Genomic DNA, 21144 nt, shown 5'->3' with positions numbered 1-21144 from the left:
AAGACCGGGCGTCGCGTTCACTGATAAAAACCGATAAAATATACGACCGTGACCGAGCAGAGCAATTTGCCACAAGACGTCTTGCACGAAACCGGGTGCAAGCCAGACTGCGGATGCAATTTGTTCGTCCAAACGATTTTATTTTTATAACCGGAAAGGGCTAGCTTAAACAGCTGTTCGATACGTTCGATGTCGCGTACGATATTACACGTGCTCGATGTTCCGGCTTTAACCATCCTTTAATTTCCTTTCGCTGCAATTTATAAACGTGCTCGAGGTACGATAAAACACGCCGATAGAGGCGATACATTCACGTTTAACAATACTCCAATTTTACCGGATACTCAAATTAAAAAGTGTCGCGAGATAAGAATATAATATATTTATTTATTTACTTATTATAATATATATATTTATCTTAACGGGTTAATCAACTTATTGCTAATGATGATCACAAGAGAAGTACATGACAGGCATATTTGATAAGAACTTATCGACCGACTGTATAATTTACAACAAATACATAACAATATGAAAGAGAAGCAATCGATAAAAAAGCATGAAAAATATTCGTTACAAATAAGCTTCGGATACTTTGAACAGTTAATCATCCATAACACGAAAACTGAAATACGTAGGGCATGTTTTTATGTGATGTTTATTTGCTTACCTTTTAGTATGTAGATTCACCCTCTGAAGTATAGACATGTATTTATGACTCATGCTTTATAATAGTCTAAGAAATACCGCACGAATTATCGTCTAGAGGGGGAAAGACAGTTATCCAAAAGGGCTGAGGATATTTCAGCCGGTTTTTCGCGTTAATCTGGCCCAGGTTGATCCTCTTTTGCCCATTCTTTTCGGACGTTCGTCCCAATGTATTGGGATACGGTCATGGTACGCTGCGGCGTCCTTCATCTTGGTCCAGTCATACTTCATAGGATTTTAGTGGAAAGTGCAGAGCACGGTATCTCGTAAACCGCGGTGGAATATTCCGCGCTAGTACGTGACGTTTTCAGCCGAGAGCCCGCTAAGGCCATTTTGAAAATCCACGACCGAAACGGGACACACACGAGCTCCACGTATCCTGACCGAGGCAAGCTAACGCTGAGAAATAGGATGTACTTTGCCCCAAGGACGACACTTTTACGAGGAAGTAGGGTTGAGTCGTCATGACGCCATTCTTGTAGCCTAAATGGCTCCCGGCCGACTTCGTGCTCGGCTATCGTATACCGAATTCTTCCTTGTATCTGTAGGATAAGAAATCGAGTGCTCTTAAGCCAATTCAGGGAAAATTAGGATAGTCTCGATCGTTTCTATCGGTGTGTTTATTGGTTATCTGTATCAACGTATCTGGATTATGGCGTATAGCGACGAGCGCGTAAGTAGGAAGATTCTTACTCGGCGGACTAAAATTCTTATGAATTTCTTTAAACGGTGCAAATGATTTCGAAAAACCTAGCAATTGACGATGGGATAAAATTTAATAAAACGTAATGCGTATTGCCTCGTCGAATTCGAGCTTTAGAGAAGCGACGTTTTATATGCATTAACTTAGCACGTTGCCATACCTAGATAGGACAATTTTTATTCAAATTTAAATCCCGTTCATGCTCATTTGACAAATATAGTCGTATATTTTGCCAATATAAGCAGATCACGTGAAATCTCGTCTGAAGATCTTACGAAATGTTAGCGCGAGCGATGATACAAGTGATGGAATGGAAGCTAGTTTAGTTACAGCTAGTTGTTCCAAGTAGAAATTGAATTCCACTTCAACACAACGTTCTCAAACTTTGCTATACGTTCAAAGTAATTTGTACGAAGGAATCCACTTCTTTCGTACTTTTCCGAGAATTTAATTGCTTCTACGCTAGTTACGGGATACTAGTGTCGTCGATGAAACTCGAGTTAACTTGGTTTGAACGAAGGTGGCATGGTGCTTGGCCACACATTCGAGACATTTTCTATTTATCGATGTCCGCGTGTCTCTCACGATTCAATTGTCAAGCTCGAGTAAACCGTTTGGCTTTCCGAAAACGTTTCGTTACCGATGCTTCTCGGCTAAAGAAGATTAACCCTTCTGAAGTTGAAAGCAAACTGCGTGAGCAGAAATTTTGCGCCTGTTTTCCAGCCTGAAGGCGCAACGTGCTTGACTCGTGCTCGGTCGAAGAGCCCGATCGTTTCCTCTTTGCTGAAACGTACGATCAAACTTTTTCCCCCTGTTTGCGCCGACGAGTGCGCCTCTCATTATATCAGCCGCGCAGCGTTTCCTCCTACGCGAGGTCTCACGACTGCTGGGAGACGCGTCGGCGTTTCCACGAGTTTTATTTTCAATTACGCACTGGAGTGGCTTAGGCGCGGCCACGCGTTCAATGCTAAGTCATAAAGAACGTTCTCGAAAGTCGAAACTCTCGACATGCATTACGCTATTTCAATTACTCGAACAGCGGCAGAGAAGAACAGGGGCGGAGGGGACGAATCGATTGTCCCGACGGCGCAGCGTTTCGAAAGGCTCAAAAAGTATCGGGGCTTTGTGCAGCCCGACAGCATGCAAATGTATCCTACGAGCGAGTTTGTCGTCCGCCTCTTCGATCTTCTCTGCCACCAAGGTGGGAGTAATTTGTATGGAATATTCGAATCTTATTAATAATTCACCGTCGTCGTTGAAGATGGGGCCAGACGAAAGGGGAGCGGCTTGTTTGAAACGAATGTCAAAGAAAACGTGGTCGTGAAGAGTTGAAAGGGATTCCTCGGTGATCTCGTGATATCGAGATACGCCGCATAATGCGGATATTGTTACAAGATGAATTTTGATGGTGTTCGCTCCATTTGACGTTTCCGAGACCTGGTGACCGTGTTCCTTTCGCTCCGTCCCCTCACCCCTCTTTGACCATTTTATCGAATTTTAACTTTAACCCCTCTGTCGAAGGCAATTCGCTGTTTAATAACTTGGTCACGGCTTTATTGTCTAGATGGAACGAGGGATGGAAGTTTGTTGATTGCTTTCAGCCGCTTTTAGAAGAGGGAACAGTGAAAAAGGATGAATTATCGAGCGTGAAGAATATAAGACACGAAAGTTTTAGCCTGAATTTGCGAGACACCGAGTCTCGAACAATCCACTCGTACTTGCAAGTTCTCGGATGGAAGTTCGAGGTCAACATCCATCGCCGACCAACGTGAGAAGGAAGGTTGCCTTAGGCCTAGACGATGTATCAATTAAATCAGAGTCAAGTTGCTCCGGTAAATTTGATTGTGAATCGTGTGACGTTTCTCATTTCTCTAGTTTCCTCTGCGATAAGTTTTACGGCGTTATCTTTGTATCGACTTAATCGTCGATGAGGCGGCGCCTCCAAATTCTCATTGCTATACTATTTCTTATGAATGTGCGCGTGGTTGCGCTGCCCTTCGGCTAAACACATTCTTCTAAAACGACGAATAAAAACATTTTCACCTAAAGAACCGTGCACTCGACGTGCATAGCACTCGTTCCCGTGTACCCAGACTCTTCAGACTCTACGAGAAGCTTGAAGATGCGCGATATCGGAACGGCTAATAATCTCGTTCAATTTCAAGGGTTAAATACCAAGAAACATTTCAGGTACATTTACACAAATACAGGTCTCGGTTATTGAAGTAAGACCAGTTGTAAAAATGTCATTATCTTAGCTACGACTTTTTCAGAAAGCTTCTCGATTGTGTTTGGTTTACCAAATTATCATTGAAAATGTAGACAATCATTTATACGTAGTAACGTATTTTATTACTAAATCGAGAGTTTACGAGCGGTTCTATAATTTTGAAAAACGGAACACGAGGCTTGTGTGAATTATGGGAACGGCGGAGTGGTGGTAGAAACGGAGCACGTAGCGGCAAGTGCCGTTTTGACGAATAGTTTCGCGATGTTTAAAGAATTCTCAAGCGGTGGCAATGGGCACGAATTATTCGCCAAGTTTCCTGCAAACTTTGAACGATTCTTAAATGGAACGACTAAAAAGTCGCTTGTAGGAAACGAGGAGAATAAATGTCTTCGTTAAATGGATGTTTAACGTGGGTTGTTAGCAAAGGAACAGTGCTTTTGGTCACACGTGTGAATCGTAATCCTATATTAAAGGTGATAAGCTAGGTATTCGTCTTTTGGCTTTTAAAAAATCCCTCCTGATGTAACGAAAGCTTTTACGATCTCTGGTTTGCCATACGTCCCTTTAAAATATACGCACAATTTAAAGCGATGAACAGCGCAATAACGTAAGGGTCCGTATCGTTGGAGAACGTTGAAGTTACAATTTGGAACTTATGAAAGCAATTTATATGCGCACATGTAAATTAGATACCATTGGATGGAGACATTTATTAGCGGCAGAGAGTTTTTCATGAAAAGAAAGTTTGGTGAAAAGTTCCGCCGAAAAAGGCTCTTTCAGGGGACTGAAAAAGTTGTGGAAGGGAGTAGGGTGGCGAAGTTTTGCCGCGGAAAATCGATAAGTCGCGACGAGGCTGAGGGTGTACGTTGGTGAGATCGAGGGGCCAGGACAGATCGTCGGATGAAATTTAATTAAGAAACGACCGATCTATAACGCGTTTCACTGCAGTCGACGTTGTCATAAATAAAACCGCAGGTCATTGTACGAGTTGCATTCAATATTAACACCTTGATAAATCTGAATTCGATATTCCGACTCGCTGTCGATGGGCGTACCGCGCGACTTCGCGGCTCCGTTTATAATTGAACTTATCGATTATGGGACATACCGTGTAATATACAGCACTGTGCTAAAGCCCTGGACCATCCGCGCTATCTTATAACGATAGATAAAATACACAGTGTTTGACGATAGTATTTGCACACATTTTCCAGGTTGGAAAATCCGTTGTAAATACTGTAATAAATAAAATTCACAACGTTCAGAATGAAAAGAAATGAAAAATATGAGTTGGTATTTTGAAAGGTTGCAAAGAGAATTGTTAAAAAAAAAAGATATGTTTATTAAAAATATACGCAGTAGCGTCTCTTCCAAAGTATTGTTACTGTTGAGAGAGCGAAAGAATTCACGTAATTCACGTTATTAGTTATTTCAAATTAATCAAGAAATTTTTTACGTAATTACTAACTTGAATTAAATATTTGTTGTAAGAACGACGCAGTGAAAGCAATACCACGTGTCTTTATATTCATTCGTAAAGATACGTAACTTGATATAATATAATGCTACATTTTTGTACGGCGTTCTATAACGTGAGATTCATATATTATAGAAAAGGAATAAGTTGCAGGAATTTCGAGTCTCGGAGTATCAAATAGATATCCATAAATTTCATGAAATTATCGGTTTCTTCTCGTGGAACGTCTCCGAGGTACGGTTCCCTCATAAATATTCAGTTTCCATCGCTTTAATTGAAGTACATACGGCAAAGTTGCGGCGTTATATTAGAAGATTCGTGTTCCTGGAAGATACACGTGGTAGCGAACGTAATATCCGCGGTAACTAAGTGAAAGTCTGACCCGAGGTGTTGGGACAAGAAATCCGGTCTCGTTTATCAAACTTAATTTCTTCGCGCCGTTAAATACGATTTTCATTCGGAGCCAAGATAAATTCGATGAACAGAAGCATCCACGATATCCGGCTTGTGTTCGTCGAAGCAGCACAATAACAGTAACAATATTCGTGGTTAATCGAGAACCAGCGGATTTAATCGAAAAACCTGGAAATACGCGACCGTATTGGATATACCCGAGTAGCTGGAAAATGAAAATGAAACGAACATGACTAGGATGTCGATCGGTACGTAATAATTTTATCCACCTGTTAGAAGTAATTAATATTAGGTGGAGATCGCGATGTGCGCGTATGACTCTTTTCATACTTTTCATTACATTCTAGATTAAAATTCCCATTTAAGCAGCTACATTAATTTTCATTAAATGTAGGGAAAGATCCTAAGCCTGGCCGCTGACAATTGCGATATTCATCCAGAAGTAACGATAGTTGTTAAATCGTTCGCAACTCGAGACGATTAACAATTCAACATCATGAAAATATCGACGTTGAATTGATAATGATGGTACAACGCCGTTGTCGTTTAATCGTGTCGAAGAAGATCGATGAATATTTATGGAACGAACTGATCCACGTGGTTAATTGCGCATTAGAGAATCGAAAAGGTGGAGATCGGTGCCGAGGAGACGTGGAAAGGGATGGAAAGACAGACACAGCGGAACTAGTTTCACGGGGAAGGGGATCATGCACCGAGAGAAAAGTTGAAATTACATGGAAACTATTTCTCTGGCGGCTCCATCTCGGCCCTGTATCGAGGAAAAACGATTTTCGTTGAAAGTGATCCAATAGCGGGCGAAAAAGCGCAGACCCGCGGCTCTTGTATTGGCTCGAAACAGATAGGACAGGATCCAATAAACTCGGCGAAGCGTCGGGGCGCAATCAACGATGCAAATGCTCGGTCCGTATAAAGAAAGCCGCATAAAGGGAGGGCAAAGTGTTTTTTCGTATGCGGCCCTTTTTCACGTGCCGTATCACGCGCTCGTTCAATCGTCCTTCTCGTTCTCGTTCGTCGGGTTCCTCGCGAGTACGGAACTTTCGATCAGGCATCTCGTATGGAAATGACACAGGCGTGAATGTAATCAGCGCTAGCTGCTAGATCTAGGTTGCAGTGGATACGACGGCTTCGTTTTGCATAGAATAAGCGCGCACGTGAAATCCTTCCGCCAGTGGTATAATTAATTGTCCGATAGTCTCTTGCTACAGAAGGATTTTGGCCAGAATGAAAATGGATGAAATATTCAAGACGAATCGTTTTGAAACTTGGAAAGGATTTAACATCAAATGCGATTATGACTGATAAAAAACAAAGAACAGCAAATGGAACAAGTAAATATACTAACTATACGGAATAGACACAAATGACAAATATATTATGTTACGTAGCGACGAAAAACATATTAAACTGATACGAACGAAATTAGAACGAAAGATGTATGAAAAATACATAATAGGAGAAAAGTATAAAGAAATTACGAAATATCCTTCCGTGAGAAATTACGAATTAAATATTTTCACTACTTTCGTGCTTTTGGTATTAACGCATTGCGTACGGCGCTCTGCGCGCTCAACGCGCTCCTAGGGCCCTCATATTTTTAAACGCTCCAGAAGCATGCTTGGCAAGCAATAGGATGCGTATATGCAGATTTTTAATTTGCATTCGATATAATATTTTTTATTCAATCTTCTTCTATGTCTAATCGTATCACTTAATTCAAGAATGTTACTGCTATCACTGAATTCATTTTCGTCGCAAGTGTTTTTTGGTGTATCAGATAAATCATCAAAAAACGATTCACTTTGACTTTCATTTTCTTTACATCTGTGTATCAGTTTGCTACTTTTGTAATGTTAGGGCCTATTCCATAAAATAATTTTTGTTATAACTTATCAGTAACAGATTGAAAATGTAAATGATTTTTAAAAAGCTGTTTCCTTACAAATTAAAACATGAACTTTGAAATAACAAAATGTACAATAATAAAACACTTTATAAGGTACGGTAGACGATCGGCACAGATCTACCGATGTACTGGCTATACGGACTGATTGTTTCTACATGCTTGCAATGTCAACATTCAGTTGTTTTGCTAATCAATTGTCACAAGAATGCGCAAGGCTTTCATTACCCTGGTAACGTAACAAAAACATTTATCTCTGGTTGCTTAAGTCATCGGTTCAGTCGAAAAAACATGAAAACGAGATATCTCGTGACCCATACGTAATGTGATAAATAATTCATATTCTTATTGATTGTTTAAAATTGCCAAACCATCGTTTTAGTTTGTAAACGCGGTAATCAGAAGGCGGTCGAGAAACGGACGAGTGTTGCTAGGACAAGAAAACGATACAAAGGCAACAGAGACCGATACCAGGTGTCGAGGTACACTCGGTGTAATCAACGGGAGTAAATAGGTGTCGGTCGTCAGAGGGAAGCGGGCAAAAGGGTTCGGTACAATGACCCGCCGGCGTACGTGCGGGCGGACAACGCGAAATGCAAAGTTAAAATATGCAGGGAACGTACGTGAGCCGGAATCTCGTTACTCCATTATCGCCGGATTACTGCGCCTGCAGCTCGTCCCAGACGCGGTAATCCGGTCGCAGCGCGCGCCACGAACGCGCGTTAACGAAGTAACACGGCCTCAAAGTAACCACGTCGGACCTACTCGCGAGATACAACTTTCCTCGCCTCAGCCATATTCTGCCAATTCCCAGTTCCACCAGTCACGCGTTTAACCTTTAAAACATCATCCGTGGTTCCTACCACGAAGTCTGTAACAGACGGATTTTCAATTAACACTGAACGCATCCCCATGTGCCTCGAATAAGTTCGTAGCTTGATTACCGGTGTATCAATGATCCAAAGCGAAATCTAAAGTGATACAGTTGCAGTTTTCGAAGCTGTTAGAAACAACGAAAGGAATATTAATGGCGTTTGCAGCTACATGGCAAATAGATAGCACGAAGTTCGGATATGTATTGAGATGTGGATAAACTGTAGATTCAGTCGGGACTAGAATAAGTGGACAGGTAGTGAAAATGAATAGCAACGAAGTTTCGTTAAATGCTGCTTGTTTACACAAGAACGTAAATATTAATTTCAATTATTTACCAAATTATCAATGTACTATAAGCATATATAAGAAACAATTCTTTATTATATAACATTAGTATCTACTAGTTGGAGCATACTTCGTTCATATCTACTTCCACTATCTGTCCACTTATTTTTATGCCGGATTGTACGTTGAATTACAGACGATTATACAGACGATATTTTCGATTCTTGAAATAATACGCAAGTCGACGAGTGCTGCGTTTAATCATAAATTTATCCAGTTCTAATTTTCTGTTTCTCTGCGCAAATCGTGTTTCATATACCGTGATCATATCCATGCAAAAAAAGAGAAAAGAGAATGGACTCGTCGCCTTTCTGCAGAGTATTGGAAAATGTCCTTCTTTCGCAAACGTGTTTTTTACAACAATACACCTTCATACAAACGTGACACCAAGTGTGTGAAATGTCGCGGTGTTTATCTCAACAGAACAAAATGGATCGTACGTAATTCGGCAAAATAATATAAAACAAAAAACGTTGTGCGTCTATTATTTCCTCATAAAACGAAAGAAACTTTTCGGACAACCTAATACATTCTCAAGTCACCAGGCGCGTAACAACGATATCAATAAACAGTGAAACAATACTGTTACTCGTAATGTCATAGGATATGTTTTCAGAATTACACTGCCATTCCTTTCTCTTTGGAATTTACCACGGTGAAATCGTCCTGTCCACGGGACTACACGGAGGCGTTAAGTTTATGATTCATAAGGTGCGCGATGACTCGAGGCACGCGACAATCCCCTAAACACCGACGGCTTATCGTACACAGTGATACATTTAACGTTTGAGACATAAGACAAGCGCGTAGTTGGAGCTGTGTTAAATTAGGAGGAAATTGAACTGTTCGCGAGACTATCAAATTTCTGACTTAATGCTCGTAAGTCACGCGTCAGCCCCGTTACGGACTTCCGCTTTCACTGTGTAAATTAACTAAACTTACGATTTCGTAGGATCGCGCCTGAGCCCGCGCATTCTCGTTGTTTCCTCTTCCCTCGTTCGAATTAATCGATGGACGCTTTATCATCCGTGATTTATCGCCTTTCTTCTCAATCGAACTGAAATTGAAATATTTTGAATGTCCTTGGTTCTCCCTGTGCTAATTTAATATAAATGTCGCAGGAGTGTTAAGAAAATACAATTTTTCCGAATATTTGAAACATCGGGAAAAAAGGGAAAATCCAAAATTCAGTAATTTATATATTGTTTCTATGAGATACAAAAATTAATTAAAATAAAAAATACTTTGCAAAAGTCCACTGCAGAAATCAGGAACACGATATCTACAATGTTAGGAAATATAGTTTGTCGTGCTAGAAATATTTTAATGTTTTCGAACTTTATAAAATTAGAGGAAGCGGATCGAGCATAAACAATGATGACAAAAATAGTAAACAAACTTTCTGAATTTTGTCCCATGAGCATACTGTTAAAAAACAAAATTCACTAATGTGTAAAGAAACAAAGTTACAAATGAAATGTTATTTAATCGTAATAGTTAGCTGGATTTTAATGGATTAATAAAATACACAAGAAATAAAACCTATGTAGAATATTTTAGATATTTCTAAATATTTCATGCATTCTGTGTATTCTTGCACGTTGAAATATCCTACAAATAAATAGGCGCACGTAAGTAATAATTTTTCTCCTAAAACTTTTTATTTGAAACTTTCGATTTCCTAAAAAATTTACTTTTCCCAATCGCGTCATTTTTCTAGCAAATCAACCACATTTACATAAATCCACCGAAAGATACACTACGTAATTACATCTTTATCTAAGAAAAAGCTGTGCCAGTGCACCCGATATTTCTCACGGTTTCACCTTCCATTTTCACGCCACTAACCCAACCTCAAACTACCCGAAGACGATGTTCCCACTCGATCTTGCTCATAGTAGATGATCCCAAGAGGAGAAGAACAATCCCGAAACAAGTGCAACGTGCTCGTTGCTGTACAAAATGGAATTATCTTCGTCGCCGAGCGGGAAAACACGCGCTTGTTCGACTATCGTCGTGGTTGTCGCTTGTATCGTCGAGCGCTCTCCTTCGTCGGTGCTTTCGTCAACCTCCCGACGGCGTGTTCCCGTCGTCGACGTCGACGTCGTGTGCTCGCCTCGACATCCAGCCGCATTATAGCGGCCTAGCTGCCGGCTGACCTAAAATATGCCAAGTACACGTGGCCCTGTTAGGATTCCCAGCCTGCAGCCTGGCTGCCACCCCCTGCTGTTCTCCAGAAACCAGCCTCCGGTGCCAAGTAAACGCGTCGCTGCGTTATACATTTTCTCGCATAAACACGAGCGTCTCGTCGTCGTAAATTGGATGCCAGCTGATACACGTTGATTGCTAATTGGTGTGTTTCGGTTTCTAAGTGCGAAACTCCGTTATCGAAGGCGGTTGAGAGTTGCAAGGGGTTACTTCGCTGCTGGCTGAAGTTTCGCGTGGGGTGGAACACGATGCAGGTGTAGCAGAAATTACGGAAGGGCAAGGGAAACGAGTGCTTAGCCGGGCTCGCAGCGAACTCAGCTAATTCTCTTTGAGTAATTTCGGATAGAGACGACGACTGCGTTGTTTGAACGTTGTTCTTGAGTTGCAGCTCGAGATAGAAACTCATTGTTGTGCCTTTTTCGAGTGATTATGTAATTAGGAAAGATTATGTGAAACGCGAGATGAGATGCGCCATGGTGCGTAAATCGAAAGAATCCCATGGAGAAAGAATTCCGCAGGTCTCTCGTTGGTTTTTAAATTTCGCGAGAAATAGAATTTCTGTTGGCGAAGGAAGCGTTTCACGATGCAGGGAATTGCGTTTTCTGCGCGATGCAATTCTCGCCACTTGCCCCTGGGTATTTCCTCGAGTCGGTGAACGAAAATAGAGTGGCAGCCGCGAGGAAACAAACCGCTATTGTCACAGATCGCTGACCATTCTCGCGAAATCCACGATAATCTTTTTTACTCGGCTCGCCGGTGAACCAACTGCAGTCGAGGCCATCACGTACAACCGGCTCGTTTGTCTTCTTTCGACGAGCCACTCGTTTCTGTATTCTCAATTTCAATTCGCTTTCAAACGTTCTGCGCTCCTTCACCCTATTTGCCTCCCCGCGCCGTGGTATCGGCGAAGCATCGCCATTTCTAAAAAAAAGAAGGAAAAAGAATAATAAAATAGTCCGTTTTCGAAGATTTTGAAAGTGGAACAATCAATACAGTACGTCGCCTCTCTTTATACATTTTCGTCTCTTTCTTTTCCCTTTAAAACATCATAAAACGAATATACAAAATTATATAGGACTGTATTTTCCGTTTGTGATTTTGATGACCTATCTTTCGTTGGTTTAGATTTGGTTGAACGGTATTGAACATTTCGGCCGATGCGGTTTCGCGTTTTTCAATTTCGCACGCTACAGTCGGCCGAACGAAATTACGCGAATCCACGTTATTTCCATAAAACGGTGGCGCAGGCAATAGAAATTTCTCGGGTCCCTACTGAATATTTAAAAATTGCCAACGACCACCCTTTCCGCTGGTTACGACTGTTACGGGTTGGTCAGCGAACCGCATTGTGTCCCGAATTCAATAGTTTTATACGTATTATTATAGAAACTCAAATTATACCTACCTACAATCAGCGATTATTCCAATTAGCTTTCAAATAATAACCCACTCCGACATGAATAAGAAGGATATAATAAAATAATAATAATAAAACTAACGCCTATTTCTATGTATTTTGCATTCGCGTAATTTTTAACAGAGAAATACTGCGCACTAAATTCTTGAACGCTAATATTCGCTTACTCTCAGGGATCACTGATCCAAGATTCGCTACTGAACGATTTATTTCCTTCAATAATTCTTGTTTCTACGCTAGAAGGGGAGCTGCTACGTGCTTCCTGACATCGTTCATTGGGATTTATATCGACTCTGTTCTCGCGAAGATGTACGAAGCCGACCGGAAGGGTACGTGTTGCAATCGCCAGTCGTTGAACTCATCCGCAACCGAAGCAGCAGGAGAGAATTTTTACCTGACCCTATGCTTCGAGGCTGTCTTTAAATGCATTAAGGCAGATCTTCTGTATCCCATATTTCGTATTAACCTTTGCGATGATTTATATCGTTCCTCGGTTTTCTATATACTTACAACGACTAACTGTTGTTGGTCATTTTTCGAGCAACGTATATGCCTCACCGAAACGTAAATTCTATCTATTAAATCGTAGCTTGTGTGTTTATGGGAAATGCACAGATGCACGTAGTATGTGAAAATGTACGTAATACTCGTGATAATACTTGGCAGACGAAACAAATCTTTATTTAATTCGTATTTTTCTATAAATACCGCAGTCTAGTTATTTTGTAATCGCATAACGCACGTATAACAAAAGGAGAGAGAAACAAAATTTAATTGGCATTAGAGCTGGACATATACTGATAATCCGCGAAACATGAACTTATTACCACGTTAGAAACCAAAATTAAAGATTGCGTCTGTGGGTGAAGGAAAGACGACCTTCGAAAATTGAGGAACGATAATTTTGAATCGTACGAAGATCACTGTCGATAAAGATTTACGTATATTCTTCGTAATTTTTTCGTATGGCTGCAGATGAACTTCAGGAACTCGTAAGAAAAAGCTGCTTTAATAGAACGTAAGTTTCATCGCAAAGAATCGTCATTTCCTTCGGTCTCGTTCTACGTATTTTACGTCGCTACGAACATCGAATTTATTGACTTCGTTCGATTTTAATTGGCTAGAATCAGCCTGCTCGGCGGAGGGAGGACAAAAACGGGCTGCAGAATATCACGTTGTACTACTGAAACTTATATCGATCCGTCGACCGTGCCCATCTCTCGCGGCGCGTTCCAGTAGCGTACAAAGTCAGCGCGCACAACTCAGCTAGAAATTTCATCGATTTCGCGAATTCTTTCGATATCGATGCAAGAAAAATGAATCTCGAATACGGTACTCGCGTGCAGAATTTTTTTCCGTCATCTAAAAGACGCACAGCTTCTGCTAAACATAGAGAAAAAACAAAGTTGTTTGCTTTAAATTTGTAAACAGCGGAAATGGGCTTTTAATTACTTTTGTTCTCCAGATAATGAGATTACACAAGCGTACCACAAGCGGGCAATGTAAAACGCTGAGATTTAATTTCCCGTTTATGAGGCTGCTCATTTTAAAAGGAAAATTAAGATTTTATTTCGTCGATAAATTCCTACACGCAGACGTTTCACATATACATTTAGATGCACCTCGTAAACCATTAATTTTCATTCGAACATATACTGCTTAGAACTTAGATAAATTCACTGCGACGTTGAGGTACAAAGAGACGTCTAAGTAAGGAACAGTTTGCCACGTTACTGGGAACGTTTCAGCCTATGGCTCTAGCCCAAGAGTCACGCTCAATGGCAAACTGAATCTCAAGATTTAAGGGAAGATGAACGAGACTAACCCCCTGAAGCAACGAAGTTCTCCAACTTCGTTCCTTTTTCCTGATTCCAACGAGAAACATCGATTCTGTGACAAATCATCTCTTCTTCTTTAATCATAATGGAAAAGATTGTGATCTATAAAAGATAGGTAGATTAGAATTACATTAACGCATTCCACCTGACCAAAATATTCAAAATTTAATAATTATTATAATATTAAATAGGCGAAACAAATCTCTGCTCATTTAGATTGTGTTCATAAAAATGTGAATCAGCTGTTTCCTCCGACTTTTCGCTTAATCGCCATGAAACAAAATATTCGATGCCCGTGGTAACAGTTACACATCTTTCGCTAGGTGACTTCAGCAACAAGCAAAATCGAAGGTTTCGGCTATCTTCTCGTGAAACGAGTAATCGATTTCAGCGATACGGTCGAAGCGCGAATAAACACTTTAAGCACACGAGGAAGGGAGCGTAGACTTCCCAAGTTTTTCTAGGCAGGAAGGCTATGTTTTGAAGATTCACACAGATATACCTACCTAATAGAAGGATGAGATAGATCGAACTATCCGGTGGCGCAGACGCTGTTCCAGTAACAAATGGAATATGCCGAGGCAAGGGGTGGCGAAAAATTGAATGTCCTCGCTGGCGTCCACCAATGGGGAGGACAATGTAGTTTTTTCGATGGGTGTTCGATGTCGGTCGAGTAGACAACCACGTTTAAAAGGGACGTCTAGTTTGAAGATTTACGCGGCGTCTACTAGCAAGAACTGACACGCGCTGTCCACGAAAAAAAGATATGATTAATCGAAAATCCCCAACTTCTTTGGCACGACTTCCACCGTTCAATGTCCTGTTCTTTCGCCGGGCCACGGGTTTATGTTTGACGTTCCTCAGATTAGTTACAATATCGTTCTTTCTCTTAACCAGATTTTCCCGATGTAGAAGGTATGACGCCAGGTTCGGCCAGCCGATAGCTACGTGCAAGCAAACGTCGCAAACTTGGTTCCATGGGAAATTCCGTTAGGTGCAGATATCCGTGTTGAGAATTGTGGATCTTAATTGCCGAAATAAATGTATAGGAACACAGAAATTACATGTAGAATGATATTAACACTTTGACTGCTACGTCGAAATCACATGTTTCGCTCAGGACGCCACGGGAGTGTTTTTATTATTCAAAGCATATAATGGCAAAATAATAATAAATTGGTGATGGTAAGATAACATTGTTCCCCAATGGACCGTTTATCTTATTGGTGGTCACGGGTGACCACCGTGGTGCCTTGCTAATAGTTGATAGCGACATATTATAACAAGGCTTCGTTTATTTCAACAAACCATTCGCGTTCGTTATTTCGTCGTAAGCAAAACGTCCAGAATATATTGTTGAAACGTGTGGAAGATATTATTAAACGGTATTTACTCATTCTATATATAATAGTAAGGTATGTGCACACTTCTAACTTGAATTATATGATTATAAAGCTGCATTTACGATTATTTTCTAAGGTGTGTTTATAATAATATGCGTAGATTACCCCTCGAAGATATGAATGCAAACACAGTGCACCGTTAGATACAAGATTTATTCTCATTTCTTTTTTATTGATGTTCTAATAAAAATGTTTAATTGTTCAATGGGGCACTTTTTATTTCAAAGTATCTTCTATTTATCGGTTATGTTCAAAATGCCCTAACTGTCAATTATCATACAATTTTTACAATCGTAAGAAGTTCAAGCGCTCCGGTCACCAATGACCACTGTGGCGTTGCAGGAGAAGCCGTGGCTGCTCATATATGACCAACGTGGCAGTCAAAGTGTTAAAATAGTTTCAAACTTATTTAATATGTGATTTACAAGATATTCGTCGATACATATTTGCATGCGTCTCAGCACTCTCTTTGTCTCGCCATCTTCTTTACCACACTACGAACGGAACAGTTGCATTCATCTGTTTTACGAGACACTGTTCACGCACATACTTCCACACACTCATACTTATACGCGGCTAATCTAGTGTAGCATACAAAATTGCACATATCTCAATAATCCGTTTGCACTAACATTTGCGCAAACGCCTCGTCTTGTTTATCCATGAAAACGGTCAAAAATACAAATATCCATCTCCACCATGTTTCGGCCAAGCAATTTTCAAGATAGAACATACTATCAATCGACGATCGGGTTCAAACAAGCTTCAACAGGCTTCCAACAAGATGCTGAAACACGTTTGCAGGCTCACGGAATAAGACAATTGATATGAATTGTTATAGGAAGAAGAGAAGAACGCAAACGGAACTAGTTCATTCGATTCGACATCGTGTTCACTTCGCACCATCTTGAGATTTTTACAATCTACTTAACCAGTCTCCGTCAAGTGTCGGAAACATGTAGAATATCCGCGTCACGGTTCGAAATCACGAAATCTCCTCGCAAGCTGCAGCTTCGTAATTACCCAACATCCACTTAAGGCAACGAGTTCCTCTGGCAACGAATAGACGAACAAAGGTCTAGGCTGTGTAGATTTCAGACCGGAGACGCGGTGCGTTTAGAACGTCAGTTTCGTGCCCTCGTCATGAAATTATTGCCACGCGAACGTATTGTTCTCTTTGGGGGGCGCGTAGTGGCCGCTCGGGAGCATTGACTTTCGGTCGGATTGCAGGCAATTTTGCACGGATAAACCCCCTCCACGGTGACCTGTCCTCGCTAATTTTCGATGTATCGAGCCGTGCTTATGCGAATTAGAACGCCCCTATTCGCTATTCAGCCCTATAATCAACGATATAGTCGCGACGTAGCTTCGCTGGAGTTGCAACACCCGATCGAAACGTCGATAGATTTACGAAGGGACGTTAGGTCGAGGATGCTTTGTGAATTCTGTGAGCCCGGCCAACTATTTATCGATGACGAGGTACAATGCGATATCGGATCACCCTGCGGCAAGAAATCATAGCCGTGCAGGTAACCGGGGACAGTGGTATCGAAATATCGCAGGTTCCTTTGTCAGATAATCCCTACAACTGTTCCGTCTTGACAGAGAGACCATGATTTCATAGATAGAGAAACGATCGAAATATTGACACTGTTTAAAGACGAGCAGAGTAAGGGTAGCATCGACATGAAAGGTACGATTATTATCGAACGACAGAGCGCGAAAGATCTACACTAACGCAACCAGGTTCGCGTAACCTGATTACAGGGATGAAACGGGACAGAGGGAAGGAAACTTTATCCGATACTGAAGTTTCGTAGCAAACAAAGCCCGCGCAGCGATCAAGAGGTCCCGGTTTAATGCTAAACGTTGCAAATCCGCTTGCATGTGTCTTTAAAGCGGATTACAACCGGAATCGGCAGTGCGAAACTATTCTCTACGCTCGGCGCGATTTCGAATGCGCAATGACGTTCGCTGCTGGTAATCACTTGCAAGTAGAATGACGAAGTTACCACTGTGACTTTTATCCCTGTCACAATAGTCTGCTTTTCATTCGTTAGTCGTAGACAAGTATGTAATCCTAGCTGAATTTAACTCCATATTCGATGCATCGTGCACTCTCTGACCTCTTAAATGAAAACAACCCGTTGCACCATATTTTTTGCTTGACGAATTTGATATTCATCCAACGCTTATACATTTTGCGTTTCATTGTCAGTTTCTTCGTCTTGCATCTCCGTTCTATTTATGGTTTTATTTATTCTTTATTTACGCTTATTGTCAGAATAAACTGCAAAAATGATTATCTATTTACATCCACAAAACGAATTTACCACGATGAATAAAATATATGTCTGTTGCAAAGAACATAATTTAAAATCCTTTGTTTTACTTATTTTCAACCAAACCAATATTCCCTGCAACATTGCACGATCTAAACACGATAATCACAGGGGTTCTAACACTTGCAATTAACGATCTACTGAGAAATTAAAAGGTTGACAGATTGACCAACGTCAGTCCCGGAGAGAACTGCAAGATTGCAATCGTGTATCGAAACAATTCGTTTACACGCTTTCGTCGGTCATATATATTTTTCAGTTAGGATAAAAAGCCGAGCTCGCTACAACGAAGTTTTATTTCTCGTTGCACGTGTGCAACCCCAATTCCCAGTAGCGTTCATTCATCCTCAAAGCTATCTGCTTCGAGGCACGCGCACCTGCCACCGACCTACCGCGCTTCTACCGCACCCATATTAAGATTCAAACGCGATTTTCTGACTTTCAATATTCTACTCGCTACTGCTACGACCGCCCTTTTCTCGTCCGTGAATTTATTGAACTGTCTACTTTGTTACAACGTCGAGGGAATCGCATTCCATATTTCATCGCGATTTTTCATCATCGTATCTCTGTACTGTCTTCCTTGGTTGAAAAAAGCTTGGTTCGTTTATCAAGGAAACTTTTAATAAAACATGGAATATTAGCACGCACGACTTTCACCGAGTGTCTCATCTAAAATCGATATGTGTCACCAATTGTTTGCATAATCAACGAACTAATAACATTTTCTTACCGTTAGCAAGCTTCTAAAATTTGTCCTTATCGATATATCTATGTACATGATTTTTCGTTCTAATTTTGTGGCAGAGGTTTTGTTGAAACATTAAAAATCTGCTCGTTAAATGAAACAATGGAATATATTTCTTGAAAGCATTAATCGAATGAACTTATCAGCCGATCTAATTTAATAATTGCGATGATTAATGTACGTGCAACGTGTCGTGGCCAGTCAACGATTTGTTAAATGAGGCGCTTTAATAGTTTGGCAAAGTTCCTCGGCTACGTTTAAGATCATTATTAAATATCATTATTACGAAGGAAGAATGAATAAAAATGACAAATGGAATACGCTGCTCTGCGATCTAACTCGATATATAACTCGATTATAACCGAAGTTTGAATATCGAAATCGCGTGCCAGAATGTAAGAAATATTCGCGTTCGAGTTATTTTAGATTGGCCATAAAACGACAAACATCGACGTGATTTCTACGAAGAATTCTACGTAAAGTAATCGACAGAGTGGGTAATACTAAGGTAGAACGGCGGAGTGAAAATAGCGCAACAAGTGCAATTGCAGCAACGACAGCTGCAGCTACAACAGCCGCACGTATTATATTAGAAATTCGGTCGCATTATCTCGTCGAATTTATTCCTTCAGAGTTCTATTACATCGGTGTAGACCGTACACTCTACAACCTATGCCTTTTTACTTATTTTCTATTGTTTATCTCGAGGATTTTCCTATCTCTTATCTCTGATACCGTTGAAACCTCTTTCTTTCGTTCTCTGCTTCTTCTATTCTTCGAATCAAAATTTATTTTTTATAAGAGAAAAAATTAAAAAAAGAAAAGAAAGAAAAAGGAATGAAAGAATAAAATTAGAAATAGAATTTTATAGATTGCTTCGAATAAGATTGCAAGTAGCTGTAGAATTGAGTGATTAATTAACGCGAGGATACGTGATATAGCGAATTCCATATTGAAACTGCCCCTAACGAAGCCGGTGAAAAACGGAACATAAATCAGGATGGACATTAATTTTGTTTTCAGCGCCGATGGCAACTACGAGGTGACCATTATGACCAAAGCAATTTTGCACCATACGGGGTTGGTCGTGTGGAAACCGCCAGCGATCTATAAATCATTTTGCGAGATCAACGTGGAGTACTTCCCCTTTGACGAGCAGACTTGCTTCATGAAGTTTGGTTCTTGGACTTACGACGGGTACACGGTGAGTAAGATTCAACCAACGATTCGCCCTCGTTTCACCCTCGATTAATCATCGTCCAAGTATTTAACCAAAAAACCAACCATAATATCATAATTCAAAATAGTTCACAAATTCACAACAGTTGTGGGAGAAAACAATTTTTAATCAGCCAGATTACCTTGTTAGGCCAACGTGAAACTCATCATGAATTTTTCTGCGCCTTATTTTAACCCTATTGCGGTTATTCGGTATAAAATTGAAACAAGGAATCACGCGTATCGATGACTGCAGCCTTTCACATATTCGTACATTTTTTCGTCATGCCTGTAAATGACAATGGTCTTGTTGCGTAACGTTGTTTCGAATTTGTCTTCTTGTTCCTTTCTTCCACGAGTTTTTTATTCGCATCGACTGTTAATGTTGCGATGTATATATGGTATCCTTTAAAAACGTCGGTCTATCGAAATTTGCCAACCATTTCCTATTGCATTAAACATTCCCCCGAGCAAGTCGTTACGCATACTATTGCGCAAAAGATGTGACTAGGGAGCCATGACTGGACGTAAAGCTTTATGCTAAATAGAACCTTGTCACCCTTCCCTTCGATAGCTTCGAGTCAATGGAAACCTACTACGGAACTAATAGTAGCAAATTTCTTAACGTCAAATTGGTTGCGAGTAATTTAACAGAACGTCGCGTGCTTCTATGCCGAGTATTTTTTAAACCAGTGAAAATTATTCACTTCGATGTACACACACTCTACGTAAATATTTTTCATAAATAAATGACGTTGCAATTAAATGACGTTGAAAACATAAAGAAGAAACGAAGATTAGATTGTAGGAAATGATGAAAATTATGACCTTTTCCTAATCAAACAATTGTTTTCAAATGCTGTGTGACGTGAGTGAAAAGTACCGGTAAAACAGACCAGAGAATGTGCATGGTTTAAAAATAATTTATCCAAATAACTCGAACATTCGCTGGATTCATACGTAAAGCAGTAGCATCGGGACGGAAGAAGCGTGGAAAAATTGTTAAGATGCTTCTACGATGAGAAGGTTGGATGGGAAATCGAGAAAAAGTAAAGAAATTTCTTTGCATCGGTGGACAGGTTGTACTGAAGCAAGAGCAGAGAACCGAAGAAGAGCGGGAGTAAAAGCAGGCTAGCTCACTGAATCGCGTTACAATGCGACCAAGATATGCAAGAACGCATCAATGGAACGTCGACCGAGTTTTCCTTAGAACACGAGCTTCCCCACCGATGTTCAACGTGTACTTGCTTCCCTCTGTCGGATGAATTTATTACATTTATACTTCGATCCACTTCG

General features: G+C 40.6%; 1 protein-coding gene across 1 annotated transcript in view; it reads left to right on the top strand.

The window, feature by feature from the left end:
- Nucleotides 1-21144, top strand: part of LOC100647624 (acetylcholine receptor subunit alpha-like 1) — a 162927-nt gene that overhangs the window by 107183 nt on the left and 34600 nt on the right. Inside the window, exon 5 of the mRNA XM_003397513.4 lies at nt 19654-19834. Within this exon, the coding sequence (XP_003397561.2) occupies nt 19654-19834 (181 nt within the window). The remainder of the gene's footprint in view (nt 1-19653; nt 19835-21144) is intronic.

The sequence above is a fragment of the Bombus terrestris genome, chromosome 9 (assembly GCF_910591885.1).
Source record: "Bombus terrestris chromosome 9, iyBomTerr1.2, whole genome shotgun sequence".
Lineage (NCBI taxonomy): Eukaryota > Metazoa > Arthropoda > Insecta > Hymenoptera > Apidae > Bombus > Bombus terrestris.
This window is presented reverse-complemented; position numbering and strand designations above follow the sequence as displayed.